The sequence below is a fragment of the Telmatherina bonti genome (assembly GCF_933228915.1).
Source record: "Telmatherina bonti genome assembly, chromosome: 1".
NCBI classification, from domain to species: Eukaryota; Metazoa; Chordata; class Actinopteri; order Atheriniformes; family Telmatherinidae; genus Telmatherina; species Telmatherina bonti.
The window spans coordinates 9,951,848-9,975,978 of NC_136619.1; the positions used below are offsets into that span (position 1 = coordinate 9,951,848).

Here is a 24,131-nt window from a genome sequence, read left to right on the forward strand (position 1 = left end):
AGTCCACAGGTAAGTTGATGTCATTCAGCTGCATTCGAATTTCCTCCATATTTGTCTGTCACTGCATATTTTCCCATAAATATTTCAGACACCACAAGCTCATTAAAAACTTTTTCTTTGGCTTTTTTGTTCTTCTATCAGGATAGTAGCACAAAAACTCCAGCAGAATAAGAATTATTTGTCAGGTTTATATTTGTTATCTCCATTTTCTTCTCTCTAATTAGCAGATTGGCTACTGAAGTGGTGTTTCCTACCAAGGGACCTGTATAAATAAAAAACGTTAGAAAAAGACTTTTTTTCTGGCTTTTTTTGTGGGGCACTAGTATCAAACTAAGCCTTCATATCACATTGCCTTAGCTGATATGCACAAAATTTTTCTCATTTAATATCAGTCAGCTCAGAAACTTTGGGTGCATTTGCATCAGGGTAGTCTGCTAGACTGAGTCCAACTGGGGACTCGGCTCAGTTGTGGGGGGCTCAAGATTGTGTTCACGCTTCATTTTGGTCAAACGCGCCAAACCTTTACAGTAGTATATCCCCATTCCCACCAAAGGTGGTGCTGCACTAGTATCTAGCAAACGAGAGGACAAGACCCACGTGAAGAAAAAAAAAGAACTGTTTCCTCCTCTTTCAAGTTAAGCATTGAGCAGGAAACTATCACTGTGTTTTTTGTTTTTTTTTTTTGTTTTTTTTTTGTCTTATGTAGGCAATACTGCAGAAACACACTGACATAATGGATGCAGTATAAACAACAGATGAGGCAGAGAATTCTTAACACGAGCGCTATGTATTTACCCACAATGCAATACTACGTCAAATGTAGGAAGTGCCTTTTTTTTTTATTTATTTTTTTTTATGTAGTCCGCTTCCTGTATTTTTTGGATGGCCTGCATTTGTGGCCGGACCGGGTCTGCTTCTTTAGTCCAAATTCGAATTTGTTTGGCAAGTTCACAGCTTCTCAAACAAAGCAGAGTTTCTGAGCAAATGGACTAGGATTCAAATAAAAAAGACTGATGTAAATGTGTCCTTTATTAGCTATCAATGAACTGTTTCATTTCTGGACTTACCTAAACTGTTGATGTGTTAGCTGTAAGATATAAAAATCATGCAATGAGCCAGTAATCAGTAAGGCAGAAGATTCAAACAGTTTTAACCTGTGTTCACAATTACAGTGGTTAGCACTTCACATTGCACGTTAGCCACTAGTAAGTTTGTGTCACTTTTCTCACAGATGCCCTGACATGATGGACCTTAGTTTCAAGCAATGTGAACATAACTATTACTGATGAATATGGGAAAGTTATCCTGTCAGCTAAGATCACTTATAACTGCCATTGCAATGATGGAAAATTTACATTACTTGTTAGCCACTGGCTGGCATGCTAACCAATACAAGCATAACAGTGCTAGAATATGTGTTTGTTTCTGTAACAGATGTGTCTTGATTCATATTTCCACCATGCCATGTTTGTGTTTAATGTGTTTTTACTTCATGTTTTGTCACCATGTTATTCATACCAAGACTTTGTTGTCTAACCAGCCTTATTTAGTTTACCTTTCCCTAATTATCCTGTCCAACTTGTGCACAGCAGCCTACAACATGGCCTCTCTCCAGTCTCATCCTCTTTGCTGGATTATTGGTATACTTGTGCTAGTAAATATCCTTGAGTCTTTCCTCACTCTTTGTTTCATGTTGTCCAAGACGTTCTTGTCCCTGGATTGCTTTTTCTTTTCCCGGGACGGACCTCTTCTGCTCTACGGTTGTCTGGACAGAAACCTGTCCTCTGATTCTTGACCACCTATTCTTACCTTTCTCCTTGTTAAGTATCCTCACATCTGTCTTCATTTGTTTGACCATTGCCTATGTTGTGACTGTTTAGGATAGGTGCATTAACTGGAATTAACTGGTGTTTACTGGAGATTTTTAGATCCCCAAATTTAAGCTTTTCTTCTGGATAACTTCTCTTCCTTTGAATCACTGACCCCTGTCATTTTCAATGTCTCTCGTGCAACTGGGGGAACACTCTACAGATAGAAGTGAACATATTTTGCTTTATGTGTTTGCATATTAGCCACCCTAACATCAAATGTCTAACCAATCACACAATAATTCTCAGAGCCCCATGATTAGAAGGTTCTGAGTTGATATGATAGAAATAAGCCCCAAGAACTCCTATACCAGGGTCATGATGAACAAATGATATTCTTATAGCCTGGTAAACAATAAGAAAAAAGTCTCTTCTTGTGGCAAATGTAACAGACTGAAAGACACATTATGTAACTTTCTAACCTTAAAGTGTTCCAGACTTGTTTGATGACACATCTATCCCGTGCATTTCTGGAGCTGAGAAACCCCACCAGACAACACATCGTGATGCTACAGCATTCTCGCATCACACGCTACAAAATGGATATAAAAACTCTGGCTGTTTTGAATGTGCACTGTCACTGATTTGGCAAAAAGATGCATGAAAGAAAGAAAGTCACAAAACAAAGTCATTGTCTTTTGCTGGCTGGGAGCTAACAGGTCAGGTAGGATGCAAGATGGATGCTGAATTAGCTGTTGATAGGGGCTCATCACTGGAAAAATGGCAAACGTTTTGTAGTTTGCCTTGAAGAACAGTTATATCCACAACTACAATGATAAGCACTTTGCATTTCCTATTAGCTCATAGCCTCTTAAATGATGCAAGCACAACAGTGCAGGAGTTTGTGTTTACTTATATTACAGGGGCCCTGAAACGGTTATGCTACTTAGTGTCTAACAATGATTTGGATACAGGGAAGGTAACTGCTTGGGTTGAATGAAACATCAATGAAGAAAAAGTCACACAGAAATATTGTGCTGTAGGTTGCTGAATTATTAACTTTCTCTTCAAAATCACGTTAGCTAAACAGAGTAAGCAGCTGAGCTAGCACATCTTTTAAAGTAAGTACATCCACATTATGCTACATGTGTATAGTCTGACAAGTTTGCAAATTGTCAAAGCTGAGAAAAGTTGTTTGCTACCATGGAAATATACACCATGTATACCAAATATATACCGTGGACCTTTTTCCAAAGTCCACCTGGGGCATATTTAGAATGTGTTGTTGGGATGGTGTTTGTTTATTATCTGGATCATTTTATACCTAGAAGTCCGTCCTCAACTTTTTTTTCCCCCAAAGTGACTCCAAAGCTCTTTCATGTTATTAAATGAAAAGACCTCAGGTTCCCATGAGTATACAGGCTTACAACATCACATTCGATGGCAGCCTTTGGGAACTCACCAAATTCAATTTCTTTTACTGCCAGCCTAATGACGGTGACAACCTTGCAGAGTGAATGCAAAGTTAAACACTTATTTGTCAGAAGCTCTTACTGTAGAGATTGCTACTGATCCTGTGACGTCCTTTGTTCTTTCATCCGCCCGTTCCGACAGCGCAGGTCAATAGGTTTGGCCACCCTGTTTCTGTATATGTAAGCATTTTTCCAGCATCTGGAGCGACTAAATGGATATTGGAAGCTGTTGCCGGAGCCGAAAGAATGTTGGACAATGGTTGAGATTGATGAGTGTTTGGGCGCTTTCCCTGCGACCCCACTGCATCTGGCAGGAACAAAGTCAGGCAGGTGTGACAGCCAGCATCCATCTACTAGTCAGCTGTAATAGGGAGGGGGCATTTGTACAGGGACACGCACACACTAATACACACAAACCCACAACACAGGGTGTGATTTCTGAACATTTTAGCAAGCTTGGATGCTCACACACATCTGTCGTACACATACACACACACAGAGATTCAGAAGCTAAGTAGTGAAGCCAGTATGCCTACATTCATTCAAGCAGACACACACACACACACACACACACACAAACAGACTCATAAAAAAAGAAGAAAATAAATAAATAAAAAGCTTTCCTGGCAAGCCTCACTGTGTGTCTTTCCAGGAAGAAGTCGTTTTGCAATGCTGACTTCCCTCAAATGTCTGTGAGCTCTCATGTCTTATTATGGGAGACAAATGGCATGTTGTACCAACGTTGTGTCCCGACTCGTTAGCTCCGGACATGACAACCATCGCAACACATTTCACTGCACTGAGCATGCTCGGCTGTGGCTTTAGCATGTGAAGCTATCAGACAACACACATGGTCAGACTGGGCATTAAATCATCTGCACATCTCTGTGGCTACATGGGTCTGAGTTCTGTAATAAATATTCAGTCATCCCTATTCTAATGCAGCTCTCAGACTGTAGCTGACTTACTTTTTCCTTACTACGTTAACGCTAATACTGTGAATCTGTCAATATAATTTTTGGACATCACACTGAGGTATAATTGCCATGAGGTCATCAGATATGTGACATAAGCAGAGCCTGTTGAAAACCCTCAATCATTACATTTAAAAAAATGTTATTTCATTAGAAGGAGAGATTTAGAAGAACATGAAAATGATGCTTTAGTGATGTGATGAGTTTTACTGATGGACATAAACCTCAAGAGGTTGAGCTATTATTTAAGACAATTCCCATATTATGGCCAATAAATCAGTTTAGAGCGATATCAGAGTGTAAAATTTATGTTTAAGTTTGGACTTGACTCACTGTAAAAGTCTTTTACTTGCAGTCTGCACAACGGTTGCTTTGCAGTTTCTCTTCATTTAACTTTGTTTCTTCTTTTGTATTCTATTATGTAATCCTTTCTTAGTTCTGGAGATGGAGTTGGATGGCTTTTCACCATGGCTTTGTGGCCAGGGCTTAATGAAAGGGGAAAAAGGTGATGGAAATAATGCTCTAATAAAAGTCTTACAAATTAAATACCTGATCATAAGAGAAAAGGCTGAACTATTCAGACTGCGCTGCATTGGTTTTTGCTTGACTTAGTTATTCTTTCAAGCATGAAAATGGATGCATTAAAAGCAAGAAGGAGGTCCATCTATAGAAGGTTTATGCATGAGGAACACTATTTAGTGCAAAGTCATTAGAACTCTTTATTTATCTCCTTACTTTCGACTTCTTTAGATAACAAACTGTTTGTTAACCCTTTCCAGTCTTCCAGACAGATTTCTGAAAACCCTTGCGAACAAAACTGCCTTCAGTAACAAATGATTTTTCTCTTTTTTTCTTTAATTTTACAGTCAAATTGAAGTTCATTTCTTCGTTTAAACCAAGTCAAAGGAATGATTCTTTGTTATTTTCTGAAGCAGGGTTCTCTAAAGAAGTTCAAAAGAAAAGCTGTCAAATTGCTTTCAGTTGTGAGAAATATTAAAAGGAATTGTAATGAAGAAGTTAAAGTGACAGAAGAGAACATTTTCATTGTCTAAAATGATTTAAAATCCCAAAAAACATCCATAGCAAAAGCAATTTATAGCCATTTTTGCAACCTGTTGTTTTTGCATCAGAAATGTTTTTGCATGCACTTCTGCTGGTCAACATATCAGTCCACCAATCAGCTGCAACCCACACACCTGCTAGTTTCTTACTAAATTACATATATCAGTAAAAATATGACAATTCTGAAAACATGAGCACTTAACATCTCAAATAACACAGGCCAAAATCCTGACGGAATCAAACCACCACATAGAGATTTGAGCTGTGTTACATGGTTAATTGTGTTTTGTGCATTTCTATTCATTTTCTAAATAACTGTTAAATTTGCTCCTTAATTAGAAATCCACCCTGAATTCTCAGAGAGCAGTCTGACAGCTGTTTACACCGACTGCTTGTAAGAACATCACACAGCCATACTTGAAAAAAGAAAGCACAAAAAACAGTACATGTAGTTAACTCCAGTTTTTCTGACGATAAGTTGGTTTTTACAACAATGTAACACCTCAAATGATGCTGACATTGCAGAATATGTCTACAAATCCACATTTTAAAGAGCACTTCTTATGCTCATGGTATCGCCATTGAGTTCCAAAACCCTTTTCAAACCCTGAAGCAGGATTTACACCGATGCTGTGCCTGCGCAAGGTCAGTCACAGCATCACCTCTGTAGGCTTCACATCTGAAATTAATATGAAAGTTTACTGGTTCAAAATTTTAGGAAAAATGGTGGTTTGACACATAGGGCAAGTCACCAGAACACCAAGGTATGGTCCAATGTTTTATTGTACTAATTTAATAACAATGTCCAAAAAACTCCCTTCAAGGCCTATAATTCTCCCTGTTCCAGTGGTTTTGCAGTGGTTTTGCAGTAGTCTGAGCACTAAACTCAAATGCATCTTGATACCAACCACTAGTTCTTGTGTTGTGTGTCCTCATGGCAAACTTCAATGTTTTATCAAACTCTTGAAACAATAAAATGAAATGATTGCTAAAACATACTGTAACGTATTGTTGTACATTTCAAAGTGACGTATTCAACAAATAAGAATTTCTTAGCTTTTTAAGTAATGGCATTTCATGAAAACTTAACAGAAATTTTCACAATTATACAAAATAACAACTGAATTATTTACAAGCAAGAATGCCATTGGTAACACATGACACACAAAGATAAAAGATAAATGGCCATTTGGCATGACGTGTCTGCCATATAAAGTCATTCCGTTGTGACAGAGAAACCGGTTTGGAGAAGTCAGCCGCTCACAATATCATCTCTTGAAGTTTTGTTGTAATCCAGCATGCAGATGTTTGGAGAGGAGTTATTGACTGGATTCATCATTGCTCAAGGTGGTAGGTTTCTTGGTGGAGAACTCAAGCACCTGGGGGTGTGACATGACTCCATGGATGGGCAATCTACACATGGGGTTATGTTTCAGCAGCCTGGCAAATAAGTCTTTAGCTCCATCACTCCCTGAAACTGGATTTCCACTTCTCTTCTCAGCTTGTGCACCAACCTGGCCTTCTCCAGCTGCTTCTTGAAGAGCACTTTCAAGGCCAAGATGAACTTTGTTTGTCGTTCTCTGGCCAGGTAGATCTCACCAAACTTACCCTTACGTAAGGATCAGTCAATGTCAAAATTTTCCAGATACCATCATTTCTTTGATGTGGAGGAATGATCATTTTTGGCAGGTTTGTTCTATGGCTTCTCCATCTTTGCTGACTCCGACAAAGGCTTGGCTAAATCTGACTTTGCAGTGGGAACCAGTTTCTCTGGCGGATTCAGATGAGACCCATGTTTGGGCTGGGGTGCAGGTATTATAATCTGAGAGGTGAGGTTTGCATTTTGGTCACCAGGATGTTGTGGCTTAATGGCAGCAAATACATGACATACACTTTCTGATTGTTGACAGGCTGCTGAATACGCTCAGGGCCATTTGGGACACAAAGAACCCACTTAGTTGGTGTCACACCAGCTTTCTGAACCCCATAAGACTCTTGCAACACAGGAACACTTTTTGGACCATTCGTCGCCTTGAGTGTTCTAGCAGAGTCCATTTTTCTTAAAATATTATGCACAATTATGGCAAATAACCACTGTTCACTGTTTTATCCAGACCTAAAGCTGCCCCCGACAAGGCAACGCTCCACCAGTTCATAAAAGCCTGTGTATGTGGCGAGCTACATGAATAAAGTTATGCCCACAGCGACTTCGAGGTTCAATGATTTTTAAAATAATCAATATTTTCCTATTACAAAGATCTATTCAAAATATAATAAAGTAACATAAATGTGACACTTCTGGTTTCAAACACGACCGGACATCAATTTTCTTCACGCTTCAATGTCCCAATTATTGCCATTTTCCATTGTTCAAAACTTGCGTCGAAACTTGGAGGTGAACTCTGTGCTGCCCTCTGGTGGATGTCTTACAGAAAAATCTGTGCCAGTCGAAATAACACAAAGAGAGATCAGTATGATACCTTTAAAATAGACATACCTATTTCTACATAGAGGGAGCGTGAATGAGCCTTTAATTGTCAAGGGAGCAGATGAAACACTTGATAATGCTATACAAAGACCTCAGGATAAAATCTTTCATGTTTGTCTGCACATCTCATGACTGACCAAACCACAGAGGGACTCTCATTGGTCTGATTTGAGTTGAACCAAGCAGAAGCAGAAGAAAAAAATCACGTTAACCTGGGGTTTGTCTTCAGCAATGGCATAACACTTCTGGGACAGTTGCAGTTTGAGCCATCTGTGACTGTCATTCATCTAGATGAACAAAGTCCACCTGAGGTTTCATTTCATACTTTCCCATCTACTTTGTGCAGTGACTCAATAAAAGTAACAACTCCATGATCAATGTCTGTATACATATATCTACAAACACACACGCATATATATATATATATATATATATATATATATATATATATATATATATATATATATATATATATATATATATATATATATATATATATATATATATATATATATACACATATATATATATATATATATATATATATATATATATATACATACATATATATATACATATATAGTGTGTGTGTGTGTGTGTGTGTGTGTGTGTGCGATTGCCAGTTAGGTTTCTAAACCAAACAATTTAAATGAACAACCAATCGGAAAGAAAAAAAAACATTTTTGTTCTCTCTGTATGTCTTCACAATGGCCAAAAAAGAGCAAACATAAAGTTCAAGCCTTGAAAAACATGCTGCCAACTGATGCAAACTTAATGCTTCCATGCACAGATGCATGTACCCTGCACTGGAAACAACTCAGTCCGACCTGTGTACTGTCGAAAGAGGATGGTGACATTTAAGGAGCACCGCCTGAATGCAGTCAGACAGGTTCGGTTAGCTGTAAAAGCATCTCTCAGCCGGGTGGTCGACGCCACCATTGTTAGAGTGCCTCACTTCGTCAAGCCCCAGGGTACCAGCCCCATCCACCTCACCCCATCCTTACACTTACCCAGCACCATCTTTACTGCTTCCCTTCCTTCGCTGGCATGGAAAATCCCCCCTGAGCCTGTTCTCTGATGTAAATCACAGGTAAGGGAAATGTGAGGCCCGGCTGATACACCAGCAGTGTGCCGTGAAATCTCTGTTGACATTACCGACGGGCGATTCCAGAAAAAGACACAGAGTGAGAGCAGGAGAGGAGGAAGACAGTGATAAAGAGGGAAAGGGAGCGAAAAAAGAGAGAAATATGAGGAGACGTGAGCATTTTAGGAAGTTAATTTTTGACTTTCTTAGATTTTGACTGTGAACTAGGAATGCTGCGTGCTTTCATCCCTTCATCTCATATCATAACTTCCCCTCTTTCATATTTCTTCCTCATTCTATTTGACTGATGCACAAAGTTTAGACATTTTTTTTAAATATTTTAAATCAAGCCCCATTAATTTAGCTGCTGGGTAATACTCCCTAGACCTAAACCTGTTTTCTTTCTTTTTGTTAGGGAACCTTTAACCAGGCAAAGACTGATTTTTTTTCTTCTGCTGCACCACTAGATTTGTTTTGCGATGGTAAAAAGTAGAAAAATGACAATAAGTTGGAAATGAAGTGAAAGTAACAAGGGAATCAGGGAAATGGATTATCAGAGGCAATTTCACAGGCAAGCACTGAGAGAAAGAGTAATTACTTTAGTGTAGGAAAATATTTAGTTGTACTCCAACTCAAGGAGGAAATTCGGTGTATGTTTCCTTTGATACTTGTTGGCTTTGTGCTGTTAGGAAGGCGTAACTGGAAGGGAAGGTTGGGCCCTTTCAGCCAAAAGATACAGTGCAAGTTAGAGAGATGTGACAGAGGAAGGCTGGAAGATTGTCTCAGAGCGAGGTGGTAAAGTACTCTGCTTGTCCATGTGGGGTGAGGATGAAAGGAACATGGCATCGCTGTTTGCTGCAAGAGACAACACAGATAAATCTCTTTTCTCGCTCTTCATTCATTTGCTCTCCTTCCCTGCTCTCAGTCTCTGCTTTCCACCGTATGAAACATGTATAGCGGCATCATGACACTGAGAGAGCTCATGCTCATCGCTGCTGTCCACTCCAAGGTGATCTGACATCTTAAAGCGATGCTCTGTGCAATCGCACACTTACTCAGACAAGTGTGTTGACGTTGCAGCCCAGCCAAAGGACAACCCCTCCCCACCACCACGGCCACCACCACCTCTCCTCACCAGTCTGAAGCTTGCTGCCAAGTGCTTCCGCGAAGAGGATAGCTTAATTGTTTCTGCCACAGCCATGCCTCTTCTTCATTTTTCTCTCTTTCCTTCCTAATCCCAGGGACGGGAAAATGGAGCTGTTATTTGCATGTCTAATGATACTCGATATCACAGGCCTCTCAAAGGAGAAGGCACAGATGATTATTAATATAGCCAATGAAGCCCTCATTTACGCTGCCTTTTGTTCTAAGTCGTGAGCAAATGCTGCTTTCCAGTACCATTTTTTTTCCCTTATGCGAGCTGTAGAGAGATATATTGTTCTCTGTACATCTCACTTATAAATCTGGATGCTGGCACGAGTTTTAGATGAAGATTACTGTGTAGTTCACTCCCTTTTTTTTTTTCAAAAATCATTTTTGACAGCCCTTGGTTTCACTCCAAAACGCTTCGATTCAAACCCCAAACAAAGATGTTAGCAGTCGTGTTTATTTAAAGCACATCAGCAATTGATATAATAATGCCGTAGCCTCTGGTGCTGTTCTGAGAAGCGGCCCATAGCGGAATTTGCTTGAAGACAAACAAAAGTGCTTAGCCAAAGCTGTCAGAGTCCATTATTCAAGCATCCATAAGAGAACGTATTGTATACAGTACCTGAAGAAATCCTCTACACCAGCAACACACTCCTTACCAGCAGCAGCAGCTGGCAGAGAAACTAGCTCATTTGCAAGACTTCTCAGGTTGAGAACAATGACTTTGACAGCTCGAACAGGCACAGTGGAGCACATCTGCATTTCTCTGCAGGAATAAGCCTTAAACAGAGAAGCTCCGACTCTGTGTGCCCTCCAATTATGGAAATTTGAGCGTGTCTATATATACTTTATATGAAATCTATCTTAAACATGCTAATTGGAATGCAAAGAAAATCCTTCTTATAATCTGTGTCCATCTTTTTTTTTTCCTTTTGTTTACCTGTAATTTTTTATTCATATTAATTAACAATTTTATTATAGAATGAGTTCATAAACTCACTTTAACGAGTTGAAATTATAGTTGTTTTTTTTTAAACTCCCATCTTGATTCGTTATAAAACCTTTTCCACACTGTGTAAAGATTAATGACCTTTTAACCCCTTTTTTAATTCACTTTTCTTAATTAAAACCTTAAAATTTTAGTTGAACTTCTGAATGTGTCCACTCTAATAAAAGTCTAACCCAGAAACAGGCAGCGACCTCTGCAAATGTCAGAGTGCACCAGAATATCAATGACATAATTAAGGACTTTTCCTTTAAAAAAAAAAAACCTGCACAATAAAACCAAAGTCTCATTTTAAGGTTCACTTTCAGGTTCAAATGTTCAGTTCCTCTCATCTCTTTTGTCTCCTAAACGCGAGCTCCGTCTCTGCTACTGTGGAACTCACCGGTCGGATTGCGTTGTTTGTGACATTTAACAGGATCACAGGACCGCCTGCTTGACGGATGAGTTGGTGATACTTGCCCACATCAACACAGAGTCACTCCACTGTCAAAACCTTTGCAGAAAAGAAGGGAACAAAAGCTTGTGAAAGAAAGAAGGCAGGAGAGAAGAGAAGGAGGGGGAGTGAAATGTTAAAATATGAATTACAAACCCGAGCTGCACCATCTGGGCCGAGAAAACGCACATCATAGTGAAGAGCCGGCGCGTTGAATTAGACTTGCTACGGGATCCATCTGCACCTCGTGAAATCAATCTCATTCCTTGATTTGATTAGGTCAGCTGCACAGAAGAAAGAGAAAACTGTTGTGCTTCTTGATTAAGCTTGTTTTGTTTAGCACCCCTCCGAAGCCACCCACCTCAGGCACGCTGTGTATACAGATGAGTTTGTGGCCCACAGGTAGAGTAATGACAGTAGGTGAGGTTAATGCTAAAAGATCCCCCCCCCCTATTTATGCGCCCCACAGCCTCTGTTGCGGAGCTCATTACACTCTTTCATGCTTCGTCTCTTTACTGTTTGCAGTGTCTCTTGTTGTATTTAGGTGGAACTGAAGCTTTTGGGGGGAGAGGGGTTCAGTAGACTCGTGTGGTGCTGCCATGAAGTCAATCTGCTGGGTTTTTTTTGTTTTTTTTTTGGGTTTTAAGAGGCTTCACAGGAACGAACAGTCTGATTATGCAGTGTAATGTTCTCCTGTTTAACAATGAGATATAATGAGCAGGCGCTGAAAAATCCATACTGAAGGCTGCCTCCACACAACAGGTGCTCAAAGTGAACCCTGATATAGGAGACATCCTGCTTAGCATTACAGTTTGTGTTTTTTTTTCTTTTTTATCTTCTTATTTTCCACCCTGACTCTGCGGTGACACTGTGCTCTCCTACATTTAAAATGCATGCATCCACGCTTGCAAACAAAACACTTTTCATGGGTGGCTAAATCTAATTGTGTTGCCCTCCTGTGAAAAAAAAAAGGTAGCTGCTTTGACTTTGACTTATTCTCCAGCAGCAATAAAGCGCCAGTGGCAATGACTGCAGCGCACGTGCCATTGCTCAAAGTGTAGGGATGGACATGGAACACATTAGCTCTGATTGACCTTGGTGCGGATTGCACACAAATCCGGCAAGAACGCCCTCGATATTTTGGGGAGACTTTTTTTTCTGAGTTTTTTATTGTCTGTCTCATTAATTCATGGCTGTCTGAGTGGAAAATAAACCAACATGAAGGCAGAGGGACGAAGACCCACCAGTAGTTCAGTTGTCTGTCTAATAAAGGACAAAAAAGATACAAGGTTTGTGTGTGTAGGTGTGTGTGGAGACGATATGACACTGTAAGTCTCTGCTGATTGTAATTACTGTACCTTTTCTGAGTGGAACTAGTTTCAATTACAAACCATCACCTTTGCTTGTGTCTGGGTCGTGACCCCATCTCTTTGCCATTGTCTCAATGAAGCGAGCGTGTCTGCAGTGATAATAACTGAACAGGACAACATGTGAGGCATTCTTTCCTCTTTTTGGCCTCCATTAATACTCTGATTGACCTCTGAGAAAAGCAATATTGATTATTGTTCTACAGCAAGAGATACTCGTGAATCCCTGAAGATTTTATTCATTTGTGGAGAGTCCAACCGGACAACCTGTTTCCTCTCACTGAGTCATGAAAAAAAATCCATATTTGCTCCGTACAGAAACAAAAATTGAGGATTATTGTTACCATCATTAATGCACAGATCAGAAATCCTGAGAGCATTTCAGGTTGTGATGTTTCTGTCTGGAACTTTTACGGCGCTGACGACCACTTTACGGTTTTTCTGTGGCGGTTCACAACAGAAGGAAACTTTTCAGTCCGATTTGATAAACCGCTATGTGCCATGAGACATACTGGGGAGGGAGATGTTCCCAAGAATAGCTAAGTGTATCATTCATCATGCATCGCACCATCTGTTCCGTACATTCAAAATGTTATTGCAATATTTAGAATTACAGATTATTCATGTAGGTGTAATTAAGAGAGTCAAAATCCAACAAATGGGAGGAAGCTGCAATTAATTTCCAGACATGTTTGAGCAGAATCTATCTGGAGTAACTATTTAGGCTGCAGTTGCCGAAGGCTGCACAGAAGCTCTAATTTTATCAGTTTTGGCAATGAATTACCCGCTGTTGATTCCTCATTGCAGTCCCTTAAATGGACTTTTTGGATTTGCTGTATGAGACGGGATAAAACTGACCAGATGAGGAGAACTAGGCCATAAAAACTGACTGAGCTGAACAGAAAAAGGTCAACATCTGGCTGTTACAAAAGGTGCTATGTAAACTAGTTCATGTAGCTTGTTGCCTTGGGGTTCCCATACATTTTATATAACAGCATGCGTCTACTCCATATTTAATGGTGAACATGACATTTTCCCCTCCAGTAAGATTGCCTGGTCTGGTTATGCAGTCTTGGTTAATCAAGACCACCATCTTTACCGCATCTGAACATGACATTCAGTCGACACGGGCTCACACTGTTCTGTGCAGCTTTGGGCTTTTTTCCAGTTAGCAATATCAAATACAATCTAATGATGTGTGTGTTTTAAAACCTCTCTTATCCATGAACCTTTCAGGGTTTCTGTTTTTTCCCCTTTTATACTTCTGCTCATTTATAATTAAAAGGAGAAATGCATTCTTCTTTTAACTTGAATATATCACTTTGAAAAACAGGTGAAGCTAAAGTAAATATGCATGTAAATTTTTCTGATCATTACAAGAAAAGTCTTAAACTTTTATGCTGAACGACAATGATTAATAGAACAAATAAACAAAATCATTGTAAATATCATAAATAAAGGAGGTGTTTTCTGCTCTGAGACACTGGGAGGGGGGGCTACCATTGAATTGTTTCACTTGTTTTTCTCAGCATGGTGTCATCTGAGAAAACCAATACTTACTCACGTTGAAGACATTGGATGTGTGGTGATTCTGGTTTTATCTTTCAGAAAGAAAGTTAAATGTTTCATATGGAAGGTTTCCTCTAAAAAAATAGATGTTGTGTTAGTGGAACAAACACAAGTTATGACAAGTTTCCATGGTTACTCTGCAACCTCCTCAGTTACCACTGGAGCAGTGAGCTGTCTGCAAAGCTGGATCCACAACATCACAAAAGTACACCATTTTTAATATGTATTTTACTTAATGGTTCTTTGCAGACAGCTTACCTGATGATAGTGTACATTAAAAATAACATTTATGTGTTAATAAGTATGTTAAACAACCATCAACTCCAGAAACTGTTGATATGTGGGTCCATACCTTCTCATTTCTGCTGAAAAATCTTGTGATTCTCCACTTCCAGAATAAAATCTTCGAAGTCTAGGATAAAAAAAAGATTGAAAAAAAAACAAAAAAAAAAAAAAACACTGACACCCTCTGACCGATTGACTTCTAGCCTAGTGTCACCAGTGAGGGCAAATCTGCATGGGGACTTTTATTTTGAAATATAACGGATGCTTTACATCCATCTGGCGCTATCAGAATTGCTGAACTTGACACATTCTGAATCAAAAGCCAACCAAGGTGCTTCTTGGATGCTTCTGATACACGACGACATGCCCAGTGTGAACCAAACCATTGACTAAAACAGTCGCAATGAGCTCCAGAGGCCATGGTGCACACAGAGTCCTGCACACATACACACACACACATCCAGAGACAGTTCTTGTTCTTACAAAGCCATCAACTACTTCCTGCCCTTCACAGACCGATTTTAGCATCTCTATTCACAATGAAGTAGCCAGAGTCTGACCTTGTTATGGCAGCTGCAAGAAAATGTGCCTAAACGTGGAAATAAAGCAGCCTAACGAGTAACTGAGGCTAACTACCTGGAAATTTGAAGGTTTCCTTTTTTTTTTAACCGATTTTAAGGACGGAGTGAGGCAGAGTCAACATCCCAGCTTTGCATCTAACAGATCTTGTTTTCCACTTCTTAAAACCTGAACACAGCGTGTGAATATCAGTACTCCTGATACCTGAGCCCAGTTAGACGCTTAATGGCTGATTAGCAGCTAATCATCTGTCGGCACGCGTCCCACCACTGCAGCTTCTTCTCTGCTGCTTCCCTCTGCCGATTACTCACACACGCCCCGAAACAACAGCCAGATTACCCACAATGCAACATGCAGCAAGAAAAAAACTCACCTGTAATTGCACATTTTATATAAAATATATTCGGATTTGAGGATTTTTAATTAAGTTAAAACTTTCGAATAATTACAAATTTGTCTGATTTGTGATTATTCAGTCAAGCAGTTAATTGCAATTAAAAACTGTTTATCACTTGACAGCCTTGTTATTTTCTGTGTTAAACATATCAGCAGTTCCACTAAACATCACATCTCCTGTCAGTGTTTTTTAACATGATGTTTCACAAATGTTTCGTCTTTCTCAAAGAAAAATCTGTTGGAAGTAAAAATAAATGTTGTTAACAGTGAACTGCATATCATGCAGGAATGAAGGAATTGAACTTTTGTTGAGGTAATGCATCATTGTACTGCTTCCAGCGCAGATAAATCGTAAACAGAGACACAGATTTAACGCAGCAACAGAAGCAATTTCTGACCCTCACTAAGTACTAACTGAGGTAGAACTTGGAGACAGCAGTCTGACAAACTGTGTGCGGTCTGTTCTTCATCACAGTGACAGCATCTCCTCCCTCTTGCTCCTCAGTTCAGTCTCGCTCTCCTTCTCCGTCCTGCTGCTACGTACATAGGGAGGAGCACACGTCCCATCAACCATTCGCCCTGACAAGAAGCAAAAATCATTCCTTCCCCGCGTGGAGCTGTGGCGAGGGGATCTGCTTGTGAGGCGGGGGCCGGGAGTCAGGTGCGAGTGTGTGGGGGTAGAAACTGTTGAATCCTTCACATTAGAGCAGTAATTGTTTGAGTGATTGCTGTAAAAAGCTCATCTTTGGCGGGGGCTGGCATATTTCCTCCTCCATTCACCGTTCCAGCAAACCCCAGACTGGGAGTGTGGTTGGTAACTGGAGGTGTCTTCATGGGAGCGTTTTTGCTCTCACCCTGAACTCAAGCTGCCAGACATGTGCATGTCAGAGAAGATGGAGTTGAAGCAACTTTTCCAGCCTGAACACGCTCCATTCATCGACACCCATTGATTATGCTGCAGGAATAAAATCCCCGTTCATGCTGGTTGGAACCAGAACGACTCCTCGCCATGCTGCATTGCATTTCAGGATCATCTGAAATCTGACTCTGACTGACATGAAGTCGAAACCCTGATTGTTACTTGTCAAATACTAAATCAACATGGCCACACCAGTGTGTCTAGTGGGCTCGCCGTTGTTGTGCATCTTAACACACGACGAACACTTGAGGGTGTTGTTATCTATTATCTGTTTGTTTCCAGTCAATGTCACTGATTGTTGCTGCTGTTTCAGTCTCTTGGCAACTGACTTAATGACTAGGACCCGTGACAGTCTTCTTTTTGTTCATCAGTAATTATACTCTTAGATGACCATTTGCAGACTCCAGTGTGGAGACTGTTTAAGAAGTGGGCGAACACGGTCAATTTAAGGTTGAAGCAGCCGCTTCCGACAGATCTTTTCATTTCATGTTGAGCCATAGCCTGCTAAGCCATGATGAAAGTGGAGCTACAGTCAACATAAAAATGCTTTAAAGCATTCAAAAAGTGTTGTATGTGTACATTGTTTTATCACTAAACACAGTGGTTTATGTTCTATTGTTTTCCACAGCCGACAAGCTGTCTGTCCACTTCTAAAATCTGAGTTTAAGCAACGAGCGGGAAAACTAATGCTGCTAACAGCTGGCGACTTGGAGGAAGTCTAACAACCTTCGATGCACATTCAGGACTGAAGCTGGCAGCAGGAAAGAACTGTGAAAACACCATCATGTACAAAATTATTCAGACATTTCCAAGGCAGAACAGGTCATTTTTAGTTTTGTGGGAAAGAATGGAAATAAAAAGTTACCAGAACTGAAACTTTCAAGGCAAACGTCTGCACTGGGTTTCTGACTTCCGAGGCCAAACGTTTATATTCTATAGAAAACAGCTTCTAGTTGTTCCAGGAATTGTGTTTTGTTGAGATAATTCATCATTCTCTTGTATGAAAAGTTGACATTTAGAGTTATATTAAAAAACTAGAGATGCTCCCAGAGAGCACAGACCTCTGCCAACCAAGCACCGTTTTCCAGCCAGACTGTGATTCCCCTCATATGTTCCAGTCCTACAGTCATTTCATGTGGAAACACTGTTAGATTCCTGGATTCACTGATAATGAATCCACAGTATCTTGGCTACATTATGGTGTTTTTAGCATGCTTATATTAGAATTTGTTCATTTGCAAGGATGGAAATTCCTAAGATCCCTTTTTTTTTCCTGTTCTGGATCATAGTATCCAGAATTTTTCTGTGATCCAGATCCATTTTTGATATTTTGTGACACCTTTTGGAAACTTTTTTATTTTTTGCCCAAGTTTTAAAATAATTTATTGCAGAGTTACATGAAAAAATACAACAATCTCCAGGTTATAGAGCACAGCTGGATATGAGCTGCACCTACACCGAGCAGCAGCTCTGTTTCCTTCTTTAAAAGCCACATTGATCCCCTTTAACTTGAAGGCTGCATTATATGCATTTCTTTGTGTGTTTTCATTGATAAGGGTCTATGCATGGAGCACAAAATGACTTACGAACCAGTGAAATTCATAAACTAGATGTACCATTGTTTCAACCACAGGATTTAAATCATGTGAAAAAGTAGCAGCTTATATTACGTATCGTCCAATAATAAAGAATGTCTCAACAAATTCCTGGATCCAGATGGTGATCTGGATCACTTTCCAACTTTAAAGGAATCTAAGTCAGACCAAGACCCATTCTCAGAAAACAATCACATAAAACTGCCCTGTAGTTTTAGCGTTCAGTTTTCTAACAAACAAACAGAAATATAAACGCTGACAGAAGCATAACCTCCTTGGCAGAGGAAAACAAAAAGGTACATCTACTGAGCGAAGTCAAACCAGCAACCTTTCTGCTGTGAGGCCTCAGTGCCAAGTCGTATCTTTAGTTTACAATCCAGAGTATGGATGTTTCCCTGCACCAACACTCCCACTTCAAATGAAACATCACCAGACTTGTGCAGAACTTGATACCAAGCTGTGGTGATCAGTTTGATTTGACTCGGGTTTGTTTCAGTCGGGAAACTTTAAGAGCCGGCAGGACGAGGACCCGATTCAGTTTTACATATTATAAAGACATCATGACCTTATCATGCAGAAAAGTGGAATCAAACAACCATGTGACTGATGCTCCGTGTGCCTGTGCACATGGCGTGGCTGGGACTAAGCTGCTACGGGGGAGGAGAGCGGACATAATGTGCGTAATGTGAGCTAAAAGGTCTCTTTTTTATCACGGCTTTGATTCGACTCATTTTCTTGTTATTGTCATATTCTAATTTTGAATCCTTTCTATTGCTAATTACTTTTGATTTATTTAATTTGAGTTGTTTAGTTGAGTCTTCTGTGTTGTTACAGCTTCATTTCTTTTGCATAAAAGCATCTGATGAATGAGAAAAGTACAGTAAATGCCTGACTGACTCATTAGGGCCAGCCTCATTTTCCCCCAACCACAGCACGACTATCTAATTCAGTTTAATTCATATAAGCAAGGCACTACCGTATTATGTCAAACTGTCCCCTGTTGTTTCAGGAACACGCTAAAGGCTGTTTACTTTGTGTTTGTGAACCGTAAAGAATCATCTCATTTACAAACCATTTAGACTCAAAATTCAGACACTGACGGTCAGGAAGGCTGGTTTGGATGCAGTGGAAAACAGTGGAGAAGAAAATCTAATAAAGGGCTTGAAACACAGCAGTGATGAGGCTGAATGCGAACATAAGTCTGTTGGTTCCGAGCCTGATGTTTGTCCTTTTACCTTTGACCTCCTCGCAGAAGAAAAAGCAGCATTATGCAGAAACTTCCTGCTGAAACCTGATTGTGATCAGTCGGGAAGGAGAATCTGTTGCCTTATATTACTTCTTCCTGCATCTAACATAAGATCACATCATGCCTGTTAATACCTGCTTCCTGTGACATGATGCAGTTTCCAGATTATTATACGACAAAGCGCCTGCTTTTTCCTCAAAGCAAATGAAATGGACTGGAAAATATATCATTTCCTGTAAACTGACTCATTTCCTGTCATCACAGACCAATTCACAGTAAGGGGAGGAAGAAACAGGTTCTGCATACGCAATGACATCCTGCTGAGGTGGACAGAACAGCATAAAGATATCAGAAACTCTTTTTTTTTTGTCTTGTCCAGCATTTAAGCAGGCAAAATGATGGTCTGGATGCTGTGTTCTGCTGAGCAAATTTACTTTGCCAAGGGGAGCATTACTGGTATGATGATCCCCCTCTAGATTTTAATTTTATTTTTTTATTTATTTTGTGTACATTTTTGAGTTTCTACTGCTTGACCAGACCACGGAGGATAGGAGCAACAGGAAGATAAATGGAAAAAGAAAGAAAACACCTCGTAGAGATAGAGAAAAAGAGAGATAGAAAGAGAAAGAAGTAAAAAATAGACATCTGCATAAACATACGCATATACACCCATACGCATTTGCCTATACAGACACATGTACCTACATATTCACACACATAGACACAAACAGGCCAATCTAAGATTCTTAGTCCCCCTGCAGAGGATTAGACTATCAAGTGTCAAGAGCACCATAAACTATCAGGGAGACAAAGAAAACAAGCTGCTGTTAGTGAATAATCCTGCACACAACCCAGTGACTGTGCCACATGCAGAACATACAGAGTGGAACGTGTTCAGAGAAGAGTGATCATGCCAATTTGACCCCGCCCACACAAAGGCAAGAAGCAGGCGACCCAGGTGACCGGTAGCCACCCCTAAGCACAGGATCCAACCACCCCACCCCGGAGCCAGCTATGGACCCACCCGGGAGGCAGCAGAGGGGAGCCCCAGCCGGAGTCCCCTGCGGTCAGGGGGAACAGGCCCCAGCAGGCCCAGGCCGGCAGGATATCAGCCACTCTTGAACAAAACAGTCAAGTTATTTGTCTGCAATCTCTTCCCTCATGCTGTGTTTCCTGATCCGGTCCGGGCCGGCCCAGCCAGACTTTATCATATGGATCTGACATTTTAACAGTTAAGATAAAGTAAAACCTGAATGAAGATAATGAACAGCTTTGTGGAGTGTGCCAGATGTGTTGCATTATGGTTGGAACACAACATTAATACTACTGGATCAGATTTCTACAGCACTTTTCAAGGTGCTTTGCACGACATCCATTATTCATTCACTCCTCATTCAGACTTAAGCTACATATGAAGCCTTCGCCTCCCTCCAAACATTTATACACCGGGACACTGTAGACCAGGAGGGGGCAGTGTCAACTGGGGGAAGAGAGATTAAAACCACCAGTGGCTCAGGTGGCCATTGGACCACCTGAGTTATGGCTAACTCAGGACACGTATGATAGTTGTTGATGTCTATTAGAATCCTGCAGAGTTCTCCAAATCCAATCCAAATCCTCGAGATCTCCTATCATGCTCCCTTTAGCTGCATCTCTTCTCCAGCACACCTGGACATGTGGTCACCAGGCTTCTGCCCAGCTGAAAGACATGCACATGCGGTTATTCAGCCAGTGGACTGAACGAGGAGGAAGGTCATTTCATTGTCATGCATGCAGACGTACAGCAGCTTACATCAGCAGAGACAGGTGCACTGCAAAAACTCAAATCTAAGTAAGATTAAAAATCTTGAGTACACGTGCTTAATTTTTTAAAGGTAAGATAATTCTTAGTTTTTATGTCAGAGAATTCCTCTTGTTTTAAGAGTATTTTTTACTTGTTTTGGGAAGTCTTGACAAGCCAAATTTTCTTAATAATTTATCTTATTTTAAGCAACATTTACCTAATTTTTATATATTTTTTCTTGCTTTTTAAGGCTGAGTTTTTACAGTGTGTGGCCAAATATAAATACAGTTTGGTATCTTACTGCACAGTAGGGTTCATCCACACCTAATGTGAAACTCAACTCACCCTCTCTGGTTGAAAAACAATGACATGTAAATATATACTCTAAGCTGCAGACACAATATTACACAGGAAGTTACACATAAAATTAAAAGAGAAAAAAAAGCGACGGAGCATCATTAATTTGAGCTCATTTAAAGAGCTTCTCAGTGTGCAGGATGTTGCAAGGCATTTGTGTTAATGAGCTACATCATTCATGTGAAATGATGGCACAATTAGGAAAACAAAAGTGCAAGGTGTGACAATTTAAGTGAGTGTGCTTTGTCAGTGTCTTCAAACAACACCTCAGAGACGGCGAATGCATAAAAGCTGGCTTATAAGAGCGTTGCGGGGGGCGGCTCAGGGGTCGGGATTTGCACCGACAGATTGCTGCCTGGCTTTTCCAGCACCCCGTCCTCGCTCCCACAGGAGCAGCTGCTGAAACACTGTGGCAGGGCAGGAAATGAAATTAAAGCTGCTGAATTCAGATGTTTTGATTCCTGCCTGTGCGTGCGCTGCTTCGCGCGTGCCTCTGTGTTGTTTGTTCATTTATTTATTTATTTCGAGCTGCACCTATGTTAACAAAAATAAAGCCTGAGAAGACGAGGGCTGCCAGTCGCGCCTTGGCAACGCGGAACATCGCCGGCTTTGTAAACGCTGCCTACCCCCCCCTCCCCCCTCTGTAAGTCACTCACCTCGGGGATCAAGAGGCTTACATGAAAGGTGACTTACAGTAGAGGAAGTGCTCCGTCTGCCGATGTGAACAAAACCAACTTATTTGCTCTGCCACGCCGTAACCGGCAGCTTCTCTTCCTCTCTGACGCTGCAGCTCCTGCAATGCCACCTTTTTTTGTTTTTAAATCAACACAGCTGAGGAGTTCCTGCTCGCTTTCATAAGACGTGCAGCAGCTTTGTGAGAGTCATTAGTTTTACCATCCCGTGCAGCCAGTGGGATCCAACCACTCGGCCTGCATATGATGCGGCTTTAGAGAACTACAGTAATGAAACTGTAATTACAGAAAATAATGAGGCACGTGCAGCATTGTCCGCTAACTTCAGGGCTACTTATTTGGGAGAATGAATCATCCTCTTTAATTTTTTATGGATTTTCTCTTCTTGTCCTGTTTTACTAGACATTTAAAGCATATCCAGCTTCCTTCTGTGCATTCCAGACAGCAGGGACCAATATACCTCACATTTTGTGTGTGTATGATGCATTTGTGATGCATAATGAGGAGCCATGTAGGCTTTGGTCTGTTTCCTGTGCTACTTCCAAACTTATTGTCCCCTGCGGGCCTCATTTAGCAAAGCTTAGGCTATGTAGCTTAAGCTACATTTAGTGTCTATGCTACGCCGCTTTCAACCCAGCACAGCAACGACGACGCATTATTGTCATGTTTTACACATACCAGCGATTACATGATGAGAAGTATTTGCATCTGCTGAGCGTGAACTGTTGCGTTCATTAAAAGCTCCGATCCGTGTTGACAAAGCGGGAACAAACGGAGGACCCTCAACCTGATTTCTTATCCTGTCTCTTCTTTTTGATTGCAGCTTCACACGGACTTGGATGTGGGCAACAAGAACATCAAATATGTCCTCGCAGGCGAGGGGGCAGGCACCATATTCGCCATCAACGAGTTAACAGGGGACATCCATGCCATGAAGAGGCTGGACCGTGAGGAGAAAGCCGAGTACACGCTAACAGCCCAGGTCGTTAATGCCGACACAGACGAGCCTTTGGAGCCGCCGTCCGAGTTCATCATCAAAGTCCAGGACATAAACGACAATCCGCCACAGTTCATTGAAGGCCCGTATCGTGCAGCCGTTCCAGAAATGTCTGCTGTTGGTAAGTCGCAGCGACAGAGGACATTTTTGCCCCTCCGCCTCACACAGCAGCCTAATCAGTGTGTGAGATTTCCAAGACGGCTGATCTCTAATGGGCTATTGCATAGAAATAATGAGTGAAACAGAACAAGAGGAAATGAGTGTGCCTTATTTACATGCCCGCTGCCACGAGCACTTTGCTGAATGAAAATACAAGAATGATAAATCAAATTAAATCTCTTAGACCTTACGACTCGTCAGCGCACGCTAGAGGAAGGGTCCTCTGCAAACAGTTCATGCACGAAGAGCTGACAGTGTGAAAAACAAACGTTATGTCAATGAATTCATGGAAAAAAATCCTCTAAACTTCTCATACACACAAACTGAATTCTGCATGAGTCGGAGAAGCACTGCTGGCATTTTGCAGACATCCAGTAACATGCAGCTTGTCTGGCTAGCAGTGACGATATGAGTCAGAACACGCTGCATTCTGCAACGTTTCCCCGTGTGCTGCAGCTGTAGGTGCCTGTATGTCTGCTTCAAGCTGGAGATGACCACACTTAGCATTAATGAGAAGATTTAGATTCAGACAAAGGCAGCATCTTATTAGGCAAAGACTGTGGGGATCATTTTTGCATTTGACCTTTTATTTTTAGGGTTTTGTTTAGGGTTTATTTTTCTTTAAAACAAATTTAGGCCCAGACTCAGTTCCTGTGTCGGCCATGCTGCATGTTTTTCAGTCGTCTTCATCCGAATTGCAACTTGCAGGTG

General features: G+C 40.8%; 1 protein-coding gene across 1 annotated transcript in view; it reads left to right on the forward strand.

Moving 5' to 3' along the window:
• The window catches only part of cdh8 (cadherin 8), a gene marked incomplete at both ends in the record, with an annotated part of 117,934 nt that overhangs the window by 22,769 nt on the left and 71,034 nt on the right, over positions 1–24,131 (forward strand). Inside the window, one exon of the mRNA XM_079238398.1 lies at positions 23,088–23,382. Coding sequence (XP_079094524.1) covers positions 23,088–23,382 — 295 coding nt within the window. The remainder of the gene's footprint in view (positions 1–23,087; positions 23,383–24,131) is intronic.